General features: G+C 37.5%; 2 protein-coding genes across 2 annotated transcripts in view; one reads left to right on the forward strand and one right to left on the reverse strand.

Annotated features, from left to right (window-relative positions):
* Positions 1–73: 73 nt before the first annotated feature.
* ap3s2 (adaptor related protein complex 3 subunit sigma 2) lies at positions 74–6222 on the reverse strand. The gene is made up of 6 exons (XM_014991022.2): positions 5997–6222; positions 4424–4515; positions 3973–4084; positions 3557–3628; positions 2321–2428; positions 74–1106 (listed from the first exon to the last, which is right to left on the reverse strand). The coding sequence occupies exons 1-6, from the start codon at positions 6063–6065 to the stop codon at positions 981–983; spliced, it is 579 nt and encodes a 192-aa protein (XP_014846508.1). The 5' UTR covers positions 6066–6222; the 3' UTR covers positions 74–980.
* A 7154-nt stretch (positions 6223–13376) lies between these two features.
* Positions 13377–21751, forward strand: part of LOC106920161 (insulin-like growth factor 1 receptor) — a 48252-nt gene continuing 39877 nt past the window's right edge. The window contains exon 1 of the mRNA XM_014991018.2: positions 13377–15074. Coding sequence (XP_014846504.2) covers positions 14984–15074 — 91 coding nt within the window. The 5' untranslated portion in view covers positions 13377–14983. The remainder of the gene's footprint in view (positions 15075–21751) is intronic.

A 21751-nucleotide genomic window follows, 5' to 3' on the forward strand; every position in this document is an offset into this window, starting at 1 on the left:
TACAAGCTCAATATGTTCGAGGAAAAAAGGAGAAAATGTTCTGCAAACTTAAATGAGAGGAGAATGACTCAAATGATCAAACAGTTATTAGTTTAATTAATTTACCTTGGCAAAGGAATGTCTTTGACACCATGACATGCCTACTTTCCGTTACAGATCACTTCATCTCATAGTAAAACTCTACCAACAGAGCGTAACGATTTCCGACAGCTGAATTCAACAAATCACACACAAAAACATTTACAGAGACACAAACTATCGGAGGGGGAAAAAAATGTCTTCTGTCTCCCTAACAGATGTTGTCAAGACCTTCTGACGTCACACTGAAGGTTGGCTGGAACCAAGCAGCATTTACATCTCCAGAGCCGGACGCAATCCGCTCCCAGGAGCAACATTCATCAAAAATTATGAGGATGCCAAAGACATAATAAATTACAGAGGGGAAACTGATCTCCCCGCAAAAACCAAGAGTTTTTTTTAAATTATTATAGACAAGCACAGAAGTCAAAGTATAATTTTTCACATGGACTGGATGAGGTCCAGTAAAACTCAGGGAAAAAAAAAAAAAGAGTAATATTTTTTTTCTTTAGCTTGGTTCAAATTCCTGCTAATAAACAGCTGAAGCTTGGAGGTGCTGAAAAGTCCCATTGAGCAAAGAGAAGCTATTTAATTTGAAAAGATTAAGTAGCTCACTGCAGAAATTAAGACTCAAAGATACAGATGCTTTGTAGAACTTCTCAAGTGTTGTGCAATTTTTTTTTAATTGGGTTAATCTGCAAATGCAGGATTAAACTGAGTTCAGAATTCCTCTTACATACACATAGCAAAACTGGGATGAACAGAAAAAGCAAGCTGCTGTGGTTCTTCATTATAGGAATAAAAACCAGTGTTGTCTACATTAGTTGCAGAGCTGGGTGTTGCTGTCGGGCTGCATCAGTGGTCCCGTTCTGTGGCCCTACAAAGTTTGGCTGGATTGCTCTTCAGAAAGGGGAGAGGCTCGGCACTTTGATGTTGATGTCTCCGATGTTGATGTTCCGGGGGATCTCCGGCAGGTTCATGTTCTTCACGGCGGAGACGGCACGAGCTGGAGCTGCGGACAGACCTCCCTGCACGTGAAAAGCAACAAGCCAAACAAGTTTATGTCTTCTTACCATAAAAGAGTTTGTCCTTCCACATTTATACAGGAACAAATGTTCTTGAAAATATTCTCACATGCTTTCTTTTGAAAGCAGAAAACAAAGGTTGCGGAGAAAAACATAAAAGCAGCTAAAAAAGGGATGTTCTGTTATGGTGCCTGGACGTCTTCATGCACCTTAAACTTTCCAATATTTTGTTCAACCACAAACTTTGCTGTTCTTAATAGGGATTTGCGCAATTATCAGGTTCCATTTTACTCTAAAACCCCTAAATAATATCCAGAGCAACAAATTGCCTTCAGAAGCCAACTATGTGCCTATGTTTGTAATTTATTCTCTGTATAAATACAGCTGTTCTTTGTAGGCCTTTGAAGGGTTTGCTAGAGAACAAACAGCATTGTGACGGCTACGGAGCACAGCAGAGAGGTCAGGGATAAGGTAGTGGAGAGGTTTACAGCAGGGTTAAGTTATAAAACAAAATCCCAGGATTTGAACAACCAACTGAGAATATATAAAGAGAGAAATAATAAGTCAAAGCAGCTAAAAAAAAAAAAAAAAAAAAAAAAAAAAAGAAATCTTAAATTTTAGACCAAGTAAAATATCCATTTTGCTAATTGGATATTTCAAGGCCAAGCATATTTTTCCTCCCTTAATAAAACCTGAGATAAAATCCAACTTTTATCTCAAAGTTTTCTGAAGACAAGTCTGAAAATATCTTTGGGAGTGGACAGCTCAGTTTGAGCGCACAGGAGTGTCTCACACTCTCAGGTCAGGTTGGAATAACATAACCTCTCCATTTTATTCCCACCTGACAACAAGTGCTGCATTTACAACGGTGAGCTGATAAGATAAGTTTGACATGTGACCTGACAGAGAATGTGCCTTACAGATGAAACAGTGTCAGCTTTCGATGGTCATACTGATTCTGTGGGAATTGTTAGATTTTATACAAACATTACTAAGACCTAATGAAAGACTGTAAATTTATTTAAAAATAGCTATTATTGCCATTATACATCAATTGTTCCTTTTAAAACATGAATCACCAGTTTCTCTACCAGTTTAGCAAATAAGAACATTTTGCCCATTCAAATTAGATAAAATAATTGCTGAATCTCAGTCAGCGTTATGGGACGGGGGGTATATGTAACGATCACTTTAAATAAAAACAGAGAAGTCCTGACCTCTGACTTTTCCATGCGGTTCTGCACCTCTACTTGTGCTACGATCTCATTCATGTTGGTCTCTAGCACCATGCCTCCCATCACCACCTCCTGCAGGATATAATGAACCTGCAGAAAAAGCACAACACACTTAGTAAGGTCTCCCCCCTACAGCTCTGCTTCCCTCTAATATATAGGTATGTAAATTCCTGCAGAGTCAAACCATTTCATGGATTTACAAAAACGGTCTTCTTCCTTACATTCTAATACATTTCAAAGACCCAAAAAAGACCCAAAAATGTGTCTGCATTGCCAGAACTTGGCATGCAACAATAAATGATTTGTAAACATGCCGTCCAGGCTGTCTGCCAGCAGATGGTGAAGAGCTGGGGAATATTAGCATGCTGGTAACATTCCTCAGGCCAAACCTAGCTGCTCCACATGACAACAGATTCCTGTGGGAAAATTCAGTCAAGATGCCTGTAGATGTGTTTGATCACTTCTTCAGGTAAGTAGGTCTGTAACCTTAATAACTCAGATCTGCCTTCTAAGGAATAGCTTTATAAAATTAAACAAGTTTTTGTGTACACAACAGAAGTGATTTACTGACTAATAATTAAAATCAATAAAAGTCTATAAACCAGCTGAAAAGCACAGGTATGTCTGTGAGATGGCAGCTTCCTTAAAGACGGTTTAGAGACATTTGAAAGAAAGGATTTCTTAAAGAAGGAAAAACGGAAGCTCAGATACCTACATCACTTAAATAAAGAGTTCATCTGGGTTCATGTGAATGATTGTGTCATGACAGAAGAAATCCCCCAGAGGCTTTCAAGTTCACTAGAATGAAACCATCGGAAGTTCAGAAACTACCAGACGTGTTCGGATGCTGATTCAGAGTTTACCAGGATATATTCAAGGTAAAACTCTCCAATCTGGACTTTAAACACGTGTCCACGTTTAGTTAAATATTCATATGGAGAAAATTTCCCGAGCAGTGAAACGTAAGCCCAACTACCTACAAGAGAAATCTAGTGTTATAATATTGTTTGTTCTTCTACACACTTTTAAGCCGCAACAAGAAAAAAATTAAAAGGGCTCCAACTCAATCTTACACATTGTAATATCGTGCTAAATAAACATCGGTAAGCAGGAAAATTGTGCCACGCAAAAACAAGTTCAAACATTATTGCATTTATGATTGGAAATGAAAAGAAATTAAGAGAAATATATTTCAGTCACAAAAGCACCTCCACTCACCTTATCCATGTGGAATATTAGGTCCAATTCACAAACGTTTTCAAAGCATTTATCCAACGTTTCCACAAACACCTAAAATGAATGTAAAACAACAGATAATTATTTCGAGATATTTGTATTTTGATTCTGTGTGGACTTTTGTTGGATCAGTTTTCTGTTCTGTACAGGTAAATATCCTGACAGAAGAATCAAATCCTTTCTGATTTTAATTCAAAAGTATCTAGGGATGAGGTCATGGTCCAATAATAAATTATGTTTCCAGAATCTTACCAACAACAAGCAGATTGTGTAGCACAAAACATTTAAATCTGTTGTGATAAAACCTTTTTGAGATAAAATATTCAAGGGTTTTATAGTTCCTTTTAGTGAAACATAAGTTACTCTCAAAGAGTCGCAATAAAAAAACAGCAGCTGACCTGGATCAAGTCCAAAATGCCAAGCTCACTCTCAGATGAATCCACACAGAAGACAAAGTAGAGGGTAGCATAGTGTCGGTAAATCAACTTGTAATCTGAGCCTCCAATAAGACTGAAAGCAGATTTGAAAGAAAAAAGGCTTTAAAAAAATGCAGAACAAGCGTTTCTTTTACAGCAGCAGAGAATCATAAATAACTGAGATGAAAGGTCTACTTTGCTAAACAAATAAACGTATTTTTGGAAAAAGGGAAGAGAAAACTTTATATTTTGCTGCCATCTTCTGTTTTACAAAAGCTATTACAAGACATCAAGTGACGACCGTCTGTTGAGTAAAACTAAAGGAAATATTTCAACGTGGCTAAGGACCTTACAGAAACAGTAACTTAAAAACAACACATAACAGAGTTTGTTCTTCAGTATAAAAACAGAACATCAGAGAAAAATAACTTGCCTTCCACCCTCCAAGAAGTTACAAACATTGTCGTCTCTCTTTGATACCAAGTGGAAAGTCTCTCGAATTATCTGCTGCTGCATGTCCTCTGACTGCAAGAAAATAATGTACAGAGAAAGTATTAAACAATTTCAGAAATGTCTTTTGAATTTTTCATTTGTTTTACTGAAAAGGCACGGTTTTTATCATTCCATAAATTCCAGCAAGATTTAGGAGATCTACAAAACAGAGATCTACAAAACGGTGGTACTTCTAATGTGTTTTACAGATTGCTGCAGGCACTCGTTTAGCTTCTCTCTGCTTTACAAATTCTGGGGGTAATTTGTTTTCCTATAACTTTTTCCACTTAATGCAGGTGACAGGTTTTATACAACAGATGATCAACTAAAGTGGGATGCATCTTCAGGGGCATGTTTTGGTAGCACTGAAGATCAACCCTTTGGCTACTGGAGGCTGAATATGCCTTCTGTTTTCTTCTCCATGTATGTTGTTAAAAACTCATTTTAAAAAGCCTCAAAGTCAGAAAGTCCAATATACAAATACATTTAACAATTAGTTGGTTTTTTGTAAGCCTCGGAGATACTGCATTCAAATAATTATGTATATATATATATATATATATATATATATATATATATATATATATATATATATATATATATATATATATATATAAACACTAATAGAGAGTGTGGCTCCCCAAAACATTACTCTATACATCTCCACTCTTACTTCAGGAACCAGCACCTTGATCTCCAAATGTATGTTCGTCTGACTCAAGAATGAATCAGATGAACATAAATTCAATAATGAATCAGATCAAGAGCTTCCCTAAAACTTTTTGTGAGCTTTGTTTCGCAACCTTTTTCCCTCCACTAAACATCCCCTTTATTCACAATACATATGACTGAAACAACTCTAAACTACCAGATTGTTTTGCAGCTTAGCCCTTGTGCAGATGTTGTCATTGTGTGTCTGATAAACACCTGTCACAGTCACAGCCTGCTCAGGCCATAGCAGAACGTTCCTTTATAAGTAATCCTTTCTATTGGTTTGAAGTAATGTCCTTATTTTATGAGGACTTAGTGTTTGGGTTTTCGTGAGATGCAAGTCAACATCGGAAGAAAACTCAAACTTAAAAACAATACAGTCCGCAAACAATATACGAAAGTAGTGCGATAACGTAATAGCGCTTTATTTTCAAGATGAGTTTTAGCTATATAAATACACTATGTTGTGTAAAAAATAAAAAATAATAAAATAATAAGAGAAATAAATAAAATTATTTTGAATAAGGGTCAAATTTCGGCCCCGAATAGAAATTAATAGATCATTCCAGCAACAAAGTCATAATGTTCATAGGGCTGTTGTGAAATTGTTGACTAGCATATGGTTCACGAGAGAAAATTAAATATTGTGAACAAAAATGTGATGATCTGTCAGAGAAAAATCGCATAAAACTCGTTGAAATATTAAAACAGACTATGTTATTCAACATATACACAAGCTAACATTGGTTAGCACAGCCGGAAAATGCTAATTAACTGAAACAGCAACATCTAAAAATACTCACAAAATATTGATAGAATCGAATCAGGCGCGGCTTCCCGTGGTTGTTAAAAATCAATATAGCTTTTATCATGTTTGTTATTTGGCGTCACCAAATACTAGTGCCAAAAAATTTAGTATTTCTGTCAGATGTTAGCTTGTGTGCTAAATGGTCTTTCGTAGGCCGGAAATGTAACTTTAGCTCACATCCGGCTGCATCAGTCGATCTTCGCCAGTATTTTTTTGTTCTGTGTTGTAACTCTCTGTGCCAGACATAATATAAGGATAGGCGCCTCATGGACCGCTCTCGCCTATTGTCGCTGACAAGATTTAGGGCGGCCATCTTGGAGCGGTACACCACTCCACTCAGGGTTATGTGTTTAGCAGGCACAATGACGTATCAGCGCATTTAATCGATCATAACACACTTTTTTGTTACTGGAAACCATATTCAAACATCTATCAAAGCAACATTTATAAACAATTGTATTTTTAAGTATGTTTTTAATACATAGTTCATATTTAAATAAGCTTAGTGACTATAACAATAGAATAGGAATGGAATATTCTGATATCAATGTATGAAGAGCATATTACAAAGCACACAGTCGTTCATAATTTATTTAATAAATTATTTAGTAATATCAATACATATTTATATAACTATACAAACACAAATAAATAAAGATTAATAATGGCACAAATAATGATTAATAGTGAGTTATATATATGTTTATGTTTTTCAGTCGACGAGTCCAAAATCCGATGCGAGATTCATCCGTGCTGCAGTGAATCTGTCTCTCTTTATAGATATCTCCCACTTCTTCCTCACATCGTGTCTTTAGGAAACTTTCAAAACAAAAACGGAAGATTTAGGATGTATCTTCCTTTTGACAGAGTGAAAGAATATAAATAATAGTCTTTACCACCTGTGTAAACTTTGCCGGTGAATGTTATAACACATAATATAAGTTTTATAATATGTGTTATATTGTTTCATATTTAATATAGGCCCTTGTGTCAGATAATCTAAGTCAATGTTAGAGAATAATAATTTTTTTTAGATTTACGGAATCTCAGTTAGCCTTCATAGCGAGGCTGAACCCGTATTACAGCAAGCACTGTAGCTAATATTAGCTGGTATCTCGCCGGTGGACATAAATACGGTAAAGTAATATTGTCTGTTATCTGTGGAGCCCTCACATCAATAATCCCTCAGTGCTGAGGCATCTTCTGCTGTTTTGATTGAGCAAAGTAGGAGGGTACCGCTCCAAGATGGCCGCCGTATTTCCTGCACCGGAGCGGCCAATGCAGGGTTTACTCTTATATTATGTCTATGCTCTGTGCTACCCATTAATCCGTCCTACCTTGTGGTAATGCGCATGCGCACATAGATGCTACGTCATATACATCTTATTCAGCAGATTTCTTATTAATACGCCCTACCTCCGTATACTTGAAAGATAATAAACATGGTTGAAACTAGAGGATTTTTCGACAGAAAAGCGCATCTGACTGGTGGTTTCACTGAAGGCCAAGTGTCTGTTTCTGTAGAGATCACACTTGAAGTTGTTAATGATCTGCACAGCTCTGGATTCTGATCAATAAATAAAGTTTATTTAGTACAAAAACATCAAAATGACAAGAAGTTCATGATTTACATTTAAATTAAATCCAAACTGAATATTTAATTAAGATCTGTTGACTTATATTTGCATAAATTAATCACCTATTGATGTTACCTATTCATTAGGTTCAGATTATTATAAAGTAGTTAAAAAGTTTGTACCAAATAAAACCCAGCAGATTATATGGAGTCATTGTCATTCACTCCTCCTGACCAGCAGGGGGTGACAGCAAATCGCTTGTGTTGAGTTGCTGACTTTTTAGCAGTCCCTCATACAGAGCATGCATGTTGAGACAGTGGAGAGGAAGAACTCCCCTTTAACAGGAACAAACCAACAGCAGAACCAGAACCACGCTCAGTACCAGCAGCCATCTGACATGACCGACTGGAGGTGAGAAGACAGAGCAGAGACACAACAACAGGTCAACTGCTATGTTCGTGGAAGTGAAAAGGAAAGGGAGAACGAATAGATGATGGTTATTGGCTAACAGCATCATGTTAGCCAACAACCTTTTCCAGGAAGCAACCACATCTAATCAGAACGTCAGACCAAGTGTAGCTTCAGTGGTGAGAAAAATAACTGAGAAAATAAGTTTAGTTTCTAACTAAATTTCTTGTTTTGTTAGAAACACCAGAGCGCCACCTTCTGGCCTCTCTCCATATCAGTTAACTGTTTCTGGCTTTGTTTTTTTCCCCTCTGTGGGCTGTCATCTTATTGTGGTTAAGGTGTTTGAGTGTCCCAGTGATCCTAGGAGCTGTCAGAGGCTTCATGCCTCTATTTGGGACGGGTCTAGTCCTAGGTGAGGTATAAGACCAAGAGCAGCCTAAAGATTGCTTAGAAATTAACACAGAGTCTTCCTGTACAGATATGCCAATATAGACAGGGTTCCCCTTTACAGCCAGAGCTATATACAGAAGTCAAAGTTTCTCACAGTGTTTTATCAGCCTGGCGGGCCACCAGGCTTTATTTTACCCCCACCAGGATATGGGTTGTTGTTTTAAATAGGGATTTTTCTACACCAGTGACAGTAAAGATAGATTAAGCTAAAGATTTATAGTTGAGGCACTGAACTTACTGAGAAGTTGTGAAACAATTGTGCCGTCACATCAGTTGTCCGTTGGCTTCACACGCTGTCATTTCTGACTTTTGATGCCTGTAACTTGATATTTTTTAACCCAAAAATGCAGCAGACTGCTGATGGATGACCTTAGCAGCTCTTCCACCGGGCTCAGCAGGTTTTCTGGAGGAAACCCTGGAAGGGTTCCCAGGTGACGCTTCCTGATTGTTCTCCATTTTGACTTGAAACTTTCTTAGCAATCTGCCTTAAGGAATGCTGCAGGTATTTTGCTGTTTAAGTAATATTTAAAAGTGAGTTTTTGAAAAGTAGTGATTTCATTCTGAGTCGTTAAAGGGTTTGACTTGGAACTTGCACCTGTCTTGTTGTTGCATTCCCGTCCTTATTCCCATTTGCATGATTTGTTTCTCCATTTCTACCAAAAATTGGATGAATAGTCTTCATTCTGGTGCTTTGTAAACAAAATTGTTTTTAAATAATAAAAATAAAATGTTTAGTTGAGACCAGAGACTTCATAATTCCTCTTATTTTGTAGTTTTGTTTATTAATTTAGGATATTTTAAATGTCTTACAGTTCCAGTGTTAAATGTTCATTAGAATTTAAAGTTTGTGAATGAAGAGGACTTCTTCCCTTTGGTCCTCCATTCATCAGTTGCTTTCTTCTCAGTTGGGTTTTTAAAATGTATTGCTCTTTGAGAATGTGTTCTTGCATTATTATGCTATAGCCATTAACTAAAATGAGGCCATTTTAGTTGAAAAAGGTCTCTTTACCATCTATAGCAATAACTTCTCTGACAATTCATCATCTAGCAAAACTTATTGTGACAATTGTCAACATAAATTACGTGACCATTTTGATTTCTTTACAGGGATGTTCTCATAATCTGTTCAAATAAAAATGAATACAACCAGAAAATCCTTGGAGTTTGTCTTTCAAGTTGAGACCTCTCTGCTTCCACATTATATAATTTTGCAGTCTTTGTGACTAATGCACCATCAACTGAGGATTCATGTAATTACTGCATCCTTTGTACATTTTTGAATGCTTCACTGCTTTGGAAACTCCAAACAATGACATCCCAAATCAGCATCGACTGACTTTTGTTGAGATATTTTATAGCAAATGATTAAACTGAAAAGTCCAAATGGGTGGGTGGCTGGAACTTTTGAACAGTGGAATACAAACTAAAGTTTTTGAAATCCCATAGGTTTACCAAATTCTACTTTCCTTTTTTCTGCTCCAGACAATAAAAATATTTCATTAAAATTCCAGACTTTTCCTAGACAGCGTTGGAAACCTAAGGCTGAGGATACAGTAGTTTACAAATGGTCATAAAGCACAATCATGAAGGTAATTAAGGTCCTCCTCAAATATGTGAACTGGCAATTTTTCAATGGCACAAAACATATTTATGGATGTCATCCATCCATCCATCCATCCATCCATCCATCCATCCATCCATCCATCCATCCATCCATCCATCCATCCATCCATCCATCCATCCATCAATCCATCCATCCATCCATCCATCCATCCATCCATCCATCCATCCATCCATCCATCCATCCATCCGTCCAAATCAACAGATATCCATCCATTTCCAATTGAGGCAGTGCCATTATAGATTAAATAAAATGATTCTGTGATATTTCTGTTTTATTGACAAAGGAATGCATGGAGCCTCAGTTGATGGTACATTAGTCACAAAGACTGGAAAATTATGCAATGTGGCAGCAGTGAGGATTCAGCTTTTGATCACATGGGAAGCATGCTGATGTAGATTCTCAGTCATCCAGGACATTGACGTTCCTAACTTAGGCCAGCTCAATACTCATTTCACTATAGACATCAACTTATTGCACATCTTAAACTGATTTAGTTCAGCCAAAAAATGACACAAATAAAGGGTTACAATAATATCTCCTGGTTGTGGCATTAAGAGGTTCAAAACATGTTGGAAGAAGATATCCCAGCATGCTTCAGCACCTTCTTCACTTCTATATAAAAATCCATTCCATTCAAACTTTAACTATTTAGTAAACAGAATCTAAAAACTGGGTAAACATCACCAAGAAGTGAGGGAATTAATGAAAACCATAAGACCAAGTGTGTAAAAAGCTGTGGAAAACTACTGCTACACATCAAGATGGATGCAGCTAAAAGAAAACTTGTATGACGCTACAAAAGAGTTGAGACTGAGTTTGAGGTTCACCTTCTAACAGGACAATGACCCTTAACACCTAGACATATATATATTTGCTCAAATATATGTAATGTTTCCTCATATAATATTTGAGCAAATGTATAAACTATGCCTCTATTTTCAATATGTCTGTGTGGTACATTTTTCATCATTAGTGCTGCAGGGCCACCTGGGTTGTTGTCTGCATATCATCTATTATTTCCCCCTAAATTCCCTTCCTCCTGTGTGAGCACAGTGGAAAACAAACAGACGCTCATTAGCATGTGTGACCCGCTGGTGGTAAACAGGCTTATTTCCACATGAGTGCAATGTGAGAATGGATTTCACCGGGACAGTCGAGGTAGGTGGGCATTGCCGGGTGCCTTGATGAGAACTTTAATAGGGACTTAACAAATGCAAGTGGACAGGCACAACATTCTCTGGCACAGTAGGGTCATGTCGGTACAGTAACCATTTGTTAAAGAGTGACTCACTGTATTTGGACTCTTGGGTGGCCACTGATGTTCGTTTCAATTTTTAATGTGCACCCCTTCCCCATCCAAATGATAATTGACAAAATGCAATGGATGCCAAGTGCTGTCTGCCAGAGTTGAAGTAATGTGTGGCGTTCAAATAATGCCTCTGTGCCCTGCTCTGCAAAGTGATGAAAGCACCCTGTAATTATGGGTTGATCAAAACTGTCAGAGCCTCCTCTGGGGATGGCTTTGTTTACTGTCTGCGTCTCTCAAAGCATCACAGACAGCTAGTTCTCCACCTCCACAACCTGGGCTTCTAACCTCAAAAGACTGCAGCACCTTTACCTGTCTAAAAGTCACTTCTACCAATGAGGGTCATTCCTAATCTGCACAGTTGATATAAAATGTCTACACATCCCTGCTAAAATGCTAATTTTGTGTGATGTTGAAAATAGAGACCATCCATCCATGCATAATGCATCCATTCATCTGTTCATTCTTTCAATGTCTATAGTAGGCTGACATTGGACAATGGAAGGAAGTCAGAGTTCTTGGAGAAAACCCATAGAAGAACAGGGAGAACACTTAAACTTAAAAGAGACCAAGATATTTCAAAACTTTTTCAATCTCAGTTGAAAAGCAACTAGATCATGAAAAACTAAATGAAAAAAGTAAAATAATATGGTAGCATAAATGCCATTTCACCTTTAAATTAATAGGTTTTAGAAGCATCTTTTCAATTGATTTTAGCACCTAGTTGTTTTGCATTGGTGTCTACCAGAATGAAACATATTGTTTTAAGTGGCAGATTGTATATCTGCCCACTCCAATTTGCAAAATATTCAAATCTGCCAAATCTCTTTTGCACAACTTTATTCAAATCACTTTGCAGATTCTCAATTAGATTCTAATATGGAGTACCTTTGGGTCATTAAAAAACTTTTATCTTCTTCCACTATTTTGTTGATTTGGATGCATACATTAAGTAATTGTTGTTGTGTTGAAAAATATGAAGTTCCTCTTCACCTTTCAATAATTTAATAAATAGTTTTGTGGCAACACTGACTGACTGGCATTCATAACAAATTTTAAGTTCCTCAGCCCTGAATAAAAATGTATTTCTAATTGAAAAAAACAAACAAACAAACAAAAAAACAACATAATGCTCCTTTTACAATGTTTAACAGTGGTGGGTACGCTGTTCTTTGGTGAAGTTCATTAATTTCAAACCCAACATTAATTTAGTAATTATTGGCAAAATACTGAACCTTGATGTCATCAGACTATTTTCTTACATGATAATGAGATTAAAATTTATCTTGTAATTTTTATTTTCTTGCATTTTGTTCTTCAAATCTAAGAACAGACTTCCATTTTGCCGACCTGCTGTTTAGTACAGACACATCACATTTTTCCTTACATTACAAATACCAACTATTTTCACAGGACTATGTGGTTTTTTCATATCCACTCTATACCGGCATCTCCTCAGCTCTCAAGGTCAATTTTACAGTTCAAGACTTTTAAATATTGTTTTGTTTTAAGTTACGCAAGACTAAGAATATCAAATGAACATATAAATTAGACAGAGCTCTTGGGGAGCAAACACATCGTCTAGTCAATATCAAGCTTTTAATAGATAAACAAAGTCAATAATTTTGGTAATGCCTTTGCATGTCAACTATTTCTGACGGATTGCCACAAAATACACAATTATTTGCTTTCTCCTCCAGATGGCAGCATAAAGCCCACTCTAATTGGTTAAGTTAACAACCATTGCTGCAGGACCATATATAAAACTCAATTGTGCAGAAGAAATAATGGAATTTTTCAGAAACTTAGGCTTAATACCAAAACATTCATAAATAAATGGCTGTACAATTTCGGGGAAAAATAGTACCTTATTATACCAGTACCTTATTTTAATCGAATTGTATCTTCCTAAGCATGTTCTTCCACGATTTGCACACAAAAACTGCAAGACTATCACAATTAGCAATCTAATTTACATTAAAATGTCGTTGAAAATCAGTTAAACCTGGATATGTCATAGGGGTTCTTTTAATTATTTCGTATGATATCATTACTTTAATGTAAAAAATAGCTGAGATATATTCTATGAAAAACGAACAGCCTTTCTTAGATGTAAATATATCTTTTATTATAGGAGAGCTGTCTTTAAGACACATAACACGCATAGGATACATGCTATTTGTATACGATGGCTCTCCCCCGTCAGAGAAGGCCCTTGCAATCCGCAGCCGGGGGTTGTTGCTCCTTCGGGCATTTCTGAACAGCAAAACAAACCCGATCCTGGATCGGCATCCCAGATTTCCTTTACGCCGTATGTAAAAAAAAAAAAAGAAAAAAAAAAGAGTGGTTATGGCTGTGTCAATTTAGGCTGGTGACACAGAGGTCTCACTCTGTCATTTTTTAAATTCTATGTTAATCGTGATCGTATTTGATCCTGAACATTTTAAGAAACGACGAAAATAAAAATTTTTACTAGAGAATTTATGGGTCCTTGGAGCACCTACTTATAGAAATGCTAAAGGAAGTTTGACTTGGAGAAATTCTTCTCTATTAACGACAGTGACTAAGTAATTTGACTACTTTTGAGTCAGTTTGTTGTTACAGTTAATAATTTATCTGATAAAAGGTTAGTTAGCATCAAGCTGGACAGTGTTACCATGGTAACTAAAGCTAAACTGCAGTAGAAACGACGCCCTCCTTGCTCTCTAAGTTGGTACAGCTGCGTGATTCATCTTTCAGACAGAGACGATCTGTGCGCACGGCGCCGTGTTTACAGCGAACGCAGCAGACTGCAGACTGACCGAGGGAGACTGTGCGTGTACCTGTGCATTAATCTGTCTAACCACGCTGCCCGTTTGGCTATATATTGGCGAAAAGCACCGAGTTGCAAAAAATCTTGACCAAATCAGATGCTTTGCAGTCCGATATTACTTTTGCTATCAACGACATCTACAACAACAAGGCGGTGTGTGTGAGCGTGTGATGACCGGCTGAGGAGGAGGAGAAGGAGGTGGAGGAGAAGGAAGGAGGCTTCGGTCTGAAACCAGATTTTGTCGTGGATATTTCCACAGAGACGTTGCGTCGTTCAGATAACAGTGCTGTGCTTAAATGCAGCGTGCCTTTGGATGCCCCGCTTCACCTCGTTTCACCCCCATTTTAAGGCTAGTCTGAACCGTTTCATGCTTCCCGAAGACCCTGCAGCAGCAGAACATCGAAGATCCCCCCTCCCCCTGTTGATATGGAGTGTGAAGATGTGGATTACGATCACCGAGGAATCCCCGCCGCTAGTTTAGCCGCCATGCTTTCATTATACACGTCAATGCAGCGCTGTGTTTGGCAGGGATAGAGTGAGCTATGAATACGCGCTGTCTGGCCAGCGGGATAAATCGGTGATTTTTGGAGCACGACTGGACTCCCGTTAGGAAACGTGAGAGAGCAGCCTCGCTAGCCTCCTGGTAGTAGCTATTAGCTCCATTAGCCGGCTAACAGCTACAAGGTGCTGGATTTAAAAAAAAAAAAAAAAGGGTGTTTGACCGCTGTGGCCGGGTTTTGCCCACGTTTCCATCTTCGCAACTCATCTTCCCGCGGGATTGTTTGGTGAATCTCCGTGTCCGGGGATGAGGTCTCAAATGGAAGGGAGCCGCTTGACCTTGTTTGGGGGTCTGATGCTGGCTCTGTCCTCCTGCCTTCGGCCCGCCACCGCAGAGAGTAAGTAATGCTGCTCAGCAACACACTCACTGGGACACGATGTTTTTCCATGCTCCAGCACAAACTGTATGTGGGAAGACTGGGCCACTCGATTAAACAACACCAACACGGTGATTTGACGGTTGTTTTAAAATCTGTTGGAATTATGTCCAGCAGATTTCTCTCGGCGATGTAAACATTGCATTTATTGTTAAGCCTATGTTTATATGCAAATGTGGCCTCTGCAGATCAATGAATTGTGGTGCAGATATAAAAGAACGGGGCAGTGTTAGTGTTGATTTTAATCGTCAATTAAAAACATTTTTTTGTTTTGTTCTTGTTGCATGGTGATGTAGATAGATAGCCATCAGTCTTGTTAACATGGTTCCCATGTAGCCAGGAAAAGTATGGAATTTGAGCTTACAATTTTCCAAGTCTAGATACGTCAGGATACATTTAGTATGTGTGTGTGTATGTATATATATAGTGTGTTTTCCAGATTTTGCAATTTTAGATTTTGTAATTTAAAATCACAAAATCGCAAAAAATTGTTTTGCATTGAATTATACTTTATGTAGATTATGTGATAAATGATAAAGTGATAAATATGATTTAAGGAGCATGTAGATAACAAGACCTGACCGGGTAAAGATTTAATCTTTTATCTGAAGTTTTAATAATCAAGTCTTTAAGAGAAAACCAGAAAAAGCTTGAACAAGTCTTAAATTCTGAAACAGTTTTTTTTTTTTGCAAGGATCCGGAATGGAATCCTTGGAATCCTCAAACAAATTATTTGTTAAACTATTTCACCTTAAAGTGCATTAAGAAACTTTGAAACAGTACCAATATTTTGCACGTAAGATAAAAACAAAGGCAGATTAAATTGCGGTATAGTTTAGGTTTCCCATTTTAATTTACAAGATAGTGAAAAGTTGTAAAGCTGAATTTTAATTATTTCTTCAGATATTACAATTCAATATCTAAAAGCATCTTAAATTAATGTTTTTACCTTTTAATTAAAACTTTTTGGAATAGCTTCCAATTTTTAATGGTTTGGACCATACAAGGGTTAATTAATTGATGGTTTTCCATTTTCTTCTCCAGTCACTAAAAATAAATGCGCTGGAGGATCTTTGATAGAGTTAGTGGTCTTAAATCAAACTGAAAATGAAGGAAATACAAGGTATTTAACAAACAGAAGGGGAAAAATCAGATTTTTTCCCCCAGTGTTTTAGTTGTTGATCATTGATCATAGCCAATCTAGGGGAAAATTATCAGTGTCTGATTTTGGCTAATGACATCAACAACAGGCACAAGAATCAAGCAGATCAGCTGGCATTTTTAATCTTTGAAGCAAAGTGAATAACATCCCATAAGAGATTATAATGGTATAATTATTATTTTATACAGTGGCATTTCCTAGAAGGCCATAGGCCAAAAAGAAAACCTAACATGTGGGAGTCACAGAAGAAAAAGAAAGGACTACTTTATTTAGTTTGCATATTTCTGATTCCAGATTAAAAATAAAAAATAAAAAAAAAAAAAAAAAACACATCTTCCAAATCAAATAAAAATAATCGTCTTGGAATATTGACCATCAGCTGTGCTCATTTCTAAATATCGGCCTTGGCCATAGAGAAAACCCACATCGCTTGACCTCTAATCACAAACACACCACAGTCATAACCCAGATATGTTGGCACTCTGCATCCATCATTCTGAGTCATGCAGCAGAGAAAGTCAGCCAGGCTACACATGCACAGCACACTGTCAACTCTGTCGCAGTGTGGCAAATTGAAATTAACGGGGGGAAAAGAAGTAATAGGTGTTTGTTATCCCATTAGTAAAACGACAGGGAAATGGAACATGAGAAGTAAAGATTGAATTTTTTGTCTGTATCCAGGGTGAAACAGAAAAGCGAAATATTACTTTGACCTGCCAGTCTGTGGTGAGACTTCAGACGTATAGAGAAAAAAAATCCAACACTTATTGTCTTATTAGCTTTTCTGCTTTGTTGGATCTTGACATATTTGTGTAAAGTTGCCATTCAGATTATTTCAGGTTAAGGATCAATATATTTTTCCCTTGACAGTAATATTTCAACATTTAATTATTATTTTTTTTTATTTACCAGTTTTATTAATAAATGCCCCCTTTTACTTTATAAAAGCTGAATGACCTGTTTACCCCATATCATGTATACAAACTGGACATTTTGGTTGATTTGATACCAGCCTAGGTTTATCAAAAATCTGTGGTAACATTAATTCTGATCATCTTTTATAATTGGCGCAAAGTCAGAAGTTTTCAATTTAGGAGATTTTTCTTCCTCTATGCAGAATGGTTGATTTATAGTACTTGAAAAACAAATTTTGCCTCATGGAAAACGGTAAAATCTGTGGCTTTGGTGGGATTGAAATGTAATTGATTCAAAAACAAGACAGACATAAAATACATAGTCTGTATAGTAATACATAGACATACATAGTATGTAAAAATATGTATTGTATGGCAGTCAGTGGTACAAAAAAAATATTTTAGTTTAAAAACTTATAAAAGACTTGAAAAAAGTTATAAAAAAATAAAAAGGACACCAAACTGCACAACCTGGCCATAATATGTGCATAAAATAAAATTCAAAAACCCAAGGAACTGTCCAAAGACCATGGGACATTATCATTTATTTCTCTTTGTAAAACAAGCCAAAGGATATTTTGACCTTGGAATTATGTAAAGTCTTTTGCGTGACTAAAATGTCAAGAATTCAAGCCTCACAGCTTTTTACACCTTGTAAACCTTCAAATTTTATTAAGTTGAAGCTTATTCAGCCGTTTAAACATTTGTCTTTTTTGTATTACCACCTGAAATGCTTCCAGCTAAACTTTAAACTGCTTCCTGATTCATCCTTATTCATCTTGACATGTTGGGGAGGTGAGGTTTACCGGGTTGAATCAGAGTCCTGGTTTTAAAATAGAACAAACCAAAGAATATTCACAAGCCAAACAGACTGAGTTCTGTTGATTGGGAAGAGTGAGGAGCTTGTGGACTGTGTGTTACAGAGTTTACTGTAAGCCTCCGGTGGTTACAGGACGAACCCGGGAGCAGTGGAGGGGTTCTTTCGTTGAAATCCAGCGCCGGTGTTCGGCTGGCTAAATATGACTGGTGTGGCTAGACTCTGGGCATTCTTTCTGATTTACTGTCTCAGTTGTGAACGGAGGGGGCTCCCTGCAGGTTTGGTTTAGCCAAGGACAGCTCCGCTGCTTTTCAGATCTACCAAATGGGTTTTCTGTCAAGACTGAGCTTCTGCAGAAGCATTCCGGTGAATTTCTTTCTCATGTGGAAAATAATTTTTTATGAATACGTCTGCCCTCTCGGGCAGCTTGTCAAAAATACATTGGAAATGAGGAGTAAACAGCCTGGATGCAGCCTAGCGGCGATGGACGAGGCAGCAGCTGAGGTGTATCCTCTTTTCATTTCTTGTTTTATGGAGCTTCAAGTAGATTTCCTCTGATTGTCCGGGTGCTACAGCCAGTTCCGGAAAGGTGATCAAAAGTAAATATGCGATCTGGAGTCTCATCAAAGCTGCAGAGATAGGCTTGTGTACTCAGCTGTTCAAAATCTGTCAGTGCGGAAGTAGAGGGAGGGGGTGGGGGCAGCTAATAGGCTGCTACACCTGTCATTGGTGTTTTCCCTCTGTCGCTGTAAGCATGTATATTTTGATCAGAATCTCCCGCTTAGGATCGACACAAGCATAATTAGCAGAAGTGCCCTGTGAAAGACGGACATGCCGGATCTGCAGAGAGGCCACCGAGGGTAAAGCATCCAGGCTGTGGTGATGTAACATCACCAGGCAGTGTGCATTTTTATAGGCCTGAATGTTGAGACTGCATTAACAGGTATTCAGATGGCTGACAGGGAACGGAGACAAGTCGACTTATACCAAACCACATCAAGTTTAACTGTTTTTATTGCCATAAAACTAAAATAAATAAAAATAAATTAAGATGGCCATCTTGTCTGCCTATAACTTTGCATTGGACTTAAAATCCTGGATATTTCTTTTTGTAATTTTACAATTATATCTGAACATTTATAAATATTTACACTTAAATCTTTTAACTACAGTTGATTGTCAGGCGTTGATGCTCTGCTTGCCACATGGACTGGGTTTATGCATTCACAACAGGTGGAAAGTCACTCCTCTATCCTGCAGTATTGCCTTGCGACAATGGCATGGTGAAAACGGTGCATCTTATACAACTTTGAAGGTATAAAAGCTCCCTTTCATGTGGTGGGATCGTCAGGAAAACACAATGTCTTTACTGGAAATCCACCAGCTTTCCTTGTTTCACATTCAAACAGTAAAACTTTATAGACCAGCATTTAAGTGGTAGTGTGACAACCTGTTTGCTGCTTCATGTGAGTTTTCCATGACTCAATGCCCTCCAGCTTTTGAAGTGTAAAGCCTCCTTGCAGTGATGTGCGATAATGGCTTCCATGCTGCTGTGGGTGCTGCTGGGGCTTCGGGCTGAGTATTGTTTTGAGCCCATCTTCCAGGTGGGAGTAAGAGCTGGAAAGGTAAACACTTCACCTATCATCAACAGTCATTACTGTCTTTAGTCACCAAACTTTTCCACACACAGGCTTGCGTAATTCAGCAACACACTGTACAAAGCCTTGTGTTTTGATCTTAGTTTTTGTAGCAGTTAGTTTACAATAGAGGTTGGTGTAGACATGGAATCAAAGTAAACACATTTTCAGCAAGTTTAAAAGCAAAAAAAATAATAATAATGTGAAGTATTGTTGGTCCTCAGCAAACCTCAAAAGCACTCGTAGGCATTTATTTCCAATCTGTGCACATCAAAAGTCAAACTAGCACCTTTTGTTCTGTGGCCTTTGGTCCAAAGCCAAGACATTTCATTCCTGTTGAAGGGGATTCCTTTAATTAATTTAATCGGTGAGCATGAACTGTAAGATTTCTAGAGGGGAAGATTTCTATTGTGGGACGGCAGCATATGGACAAGAACTATTGTGTGTGCGTTGAATTTTGGAGCTTTGCCCTGTTGGCAGTGTTGATTGGTCAACATTTTGATGTCGGCCGAAATAGCTGGACAATTTTGGGACGAAAATTACTAGCTTGTAAAAATTCCAAAGATCTGATGACTTTCTATTTTGTATTACATTTTTAAGTTATTACAATCGCCACATAGTGAAAAACGATTATTACTGCCTATTTTATTGCTCAAACAAAAAAAATAAAATAAATCTGCATTAATACGCAGAGTGAAACCCATCGTGGGGCAGATGTTGGAACTACCAGCAGGAGAAAGACCTAAACATACAACCAGAGCAATGATGGAATGGTTTAGATCAGTGGTCCCCAAACTACGGCCCGCGGGCCGAATCCGGCCCGCCTCCACATTTGGTCCTGCCCCCTGCCCATTTTCATTTAGCACATGCTAGTAGCAGACACGAAGGATCAGCACTTTTACTGTTATAGTTACCATTCGGAAACTGCCGTAATCAGTTCAGTTAAATTTAAACTTGGCAACTTTTTCCTTTTCAACCTTAATAAATGTGATAGTCAATTGACCTGTTATGACTCAAATTTTGGGTGTCCACCCCCCTCTGCTGCAACTTTCGTCTCTTGGAATAAGTCAGGTGATTCTTTCACCCTGCAAAATTGCGGAAAACCTGGAGCGGCAGAGAATCTGTGGCTCATAGCCCGGTGCGGCTTATATATGTATACTTAGTGGGGTTTCTCTTTTTTTTTTTTTTTTTTTTAGAAGACTTTGGGGTTACGGCTTATAGTCTGGTGCAGCTTATAGTCCGGAAAATTTGGGATTTATTTCATAAATAGTGTTATTTCCTGGATTTTTTCTGTGAAGAACCCAGAGAGGGTTATTTGATTGTGCTTTCTGGAAAACAATATTTTTTTACATTTAGGCTCTCCTGCAATCGTCACAATTTTTCTGTTACAAACTGACTCCGGCCCCCCACCAGAAAGGGAAAAGTTATGTGGCCCTCACAGGAAAAAGTTTGGGGACCCTGGTTTAGATTAAAGCTTAGTCATGTTTAGACCTTAATCTAATTGACAGTCTGTGGCTAGACTTAAACATTCTTGTTCACAGATGCTCTCTATTCAGTTGGACTATTGTTGAGCTACGTTACAAAACATATCACACGGCAGAAGCTTAATCTCTAACCACTGGGGTACAGTTGCCCCAAAAACCCTTAGTTAAATTGAATAAATGAAAAAAAAAAAACGAAAAAAAAACCAAACTTTGCAGTCAATTTGAGCTGTTCATATATTTTCCTTCTAAGCATAAGGGTATTGTCATTGTTAGTTGTAAAGAAAACAGTCTGATCTTAATATGTAGCTAGGGACACATTTTGACCAGCTGATTTATATACTTTTTCTTGCAAAAAAAAAAAAAGAAAAGGTTTTTAACTGTAATGTTTAACCTGTACAGTATTCAGACAACATGTACATGTTAATTGAAAAATGACTTTTGGTGGTGTCCTTGGTAAAATGTTATGAAAGCCTGTTAAAAGCAAGCTGAGAAACAAAACAGTAAGGGGTTATGAGGCTTATGCTTGAGTAGCAACAGCCGGGAAGTCAAAAGTTTATTGTTAAACTAAGCATGAATCCAACCCGATTCAAGTGTTTACTTTGTCACACCACGTGAAGTTGCTTT

Source organism: Poecilia mexicana, unplaced genomic scaffold (assembly GCF_051168715.1).
Source record: "Poecilia mexicana isolate PSO_F unplaced genomic scaffold, ASM5116871v1 scaffold_3, whole genome shotgun sequence".
In the NCBI taxonomy this organism is placed as follows: domain Eukaryota; kingdom Metazoa; phylum Chordata; class Actinopteri; order Cyprinodontiformes; family Poeciliidae; genus Poecilia; species Poecilia mexicana.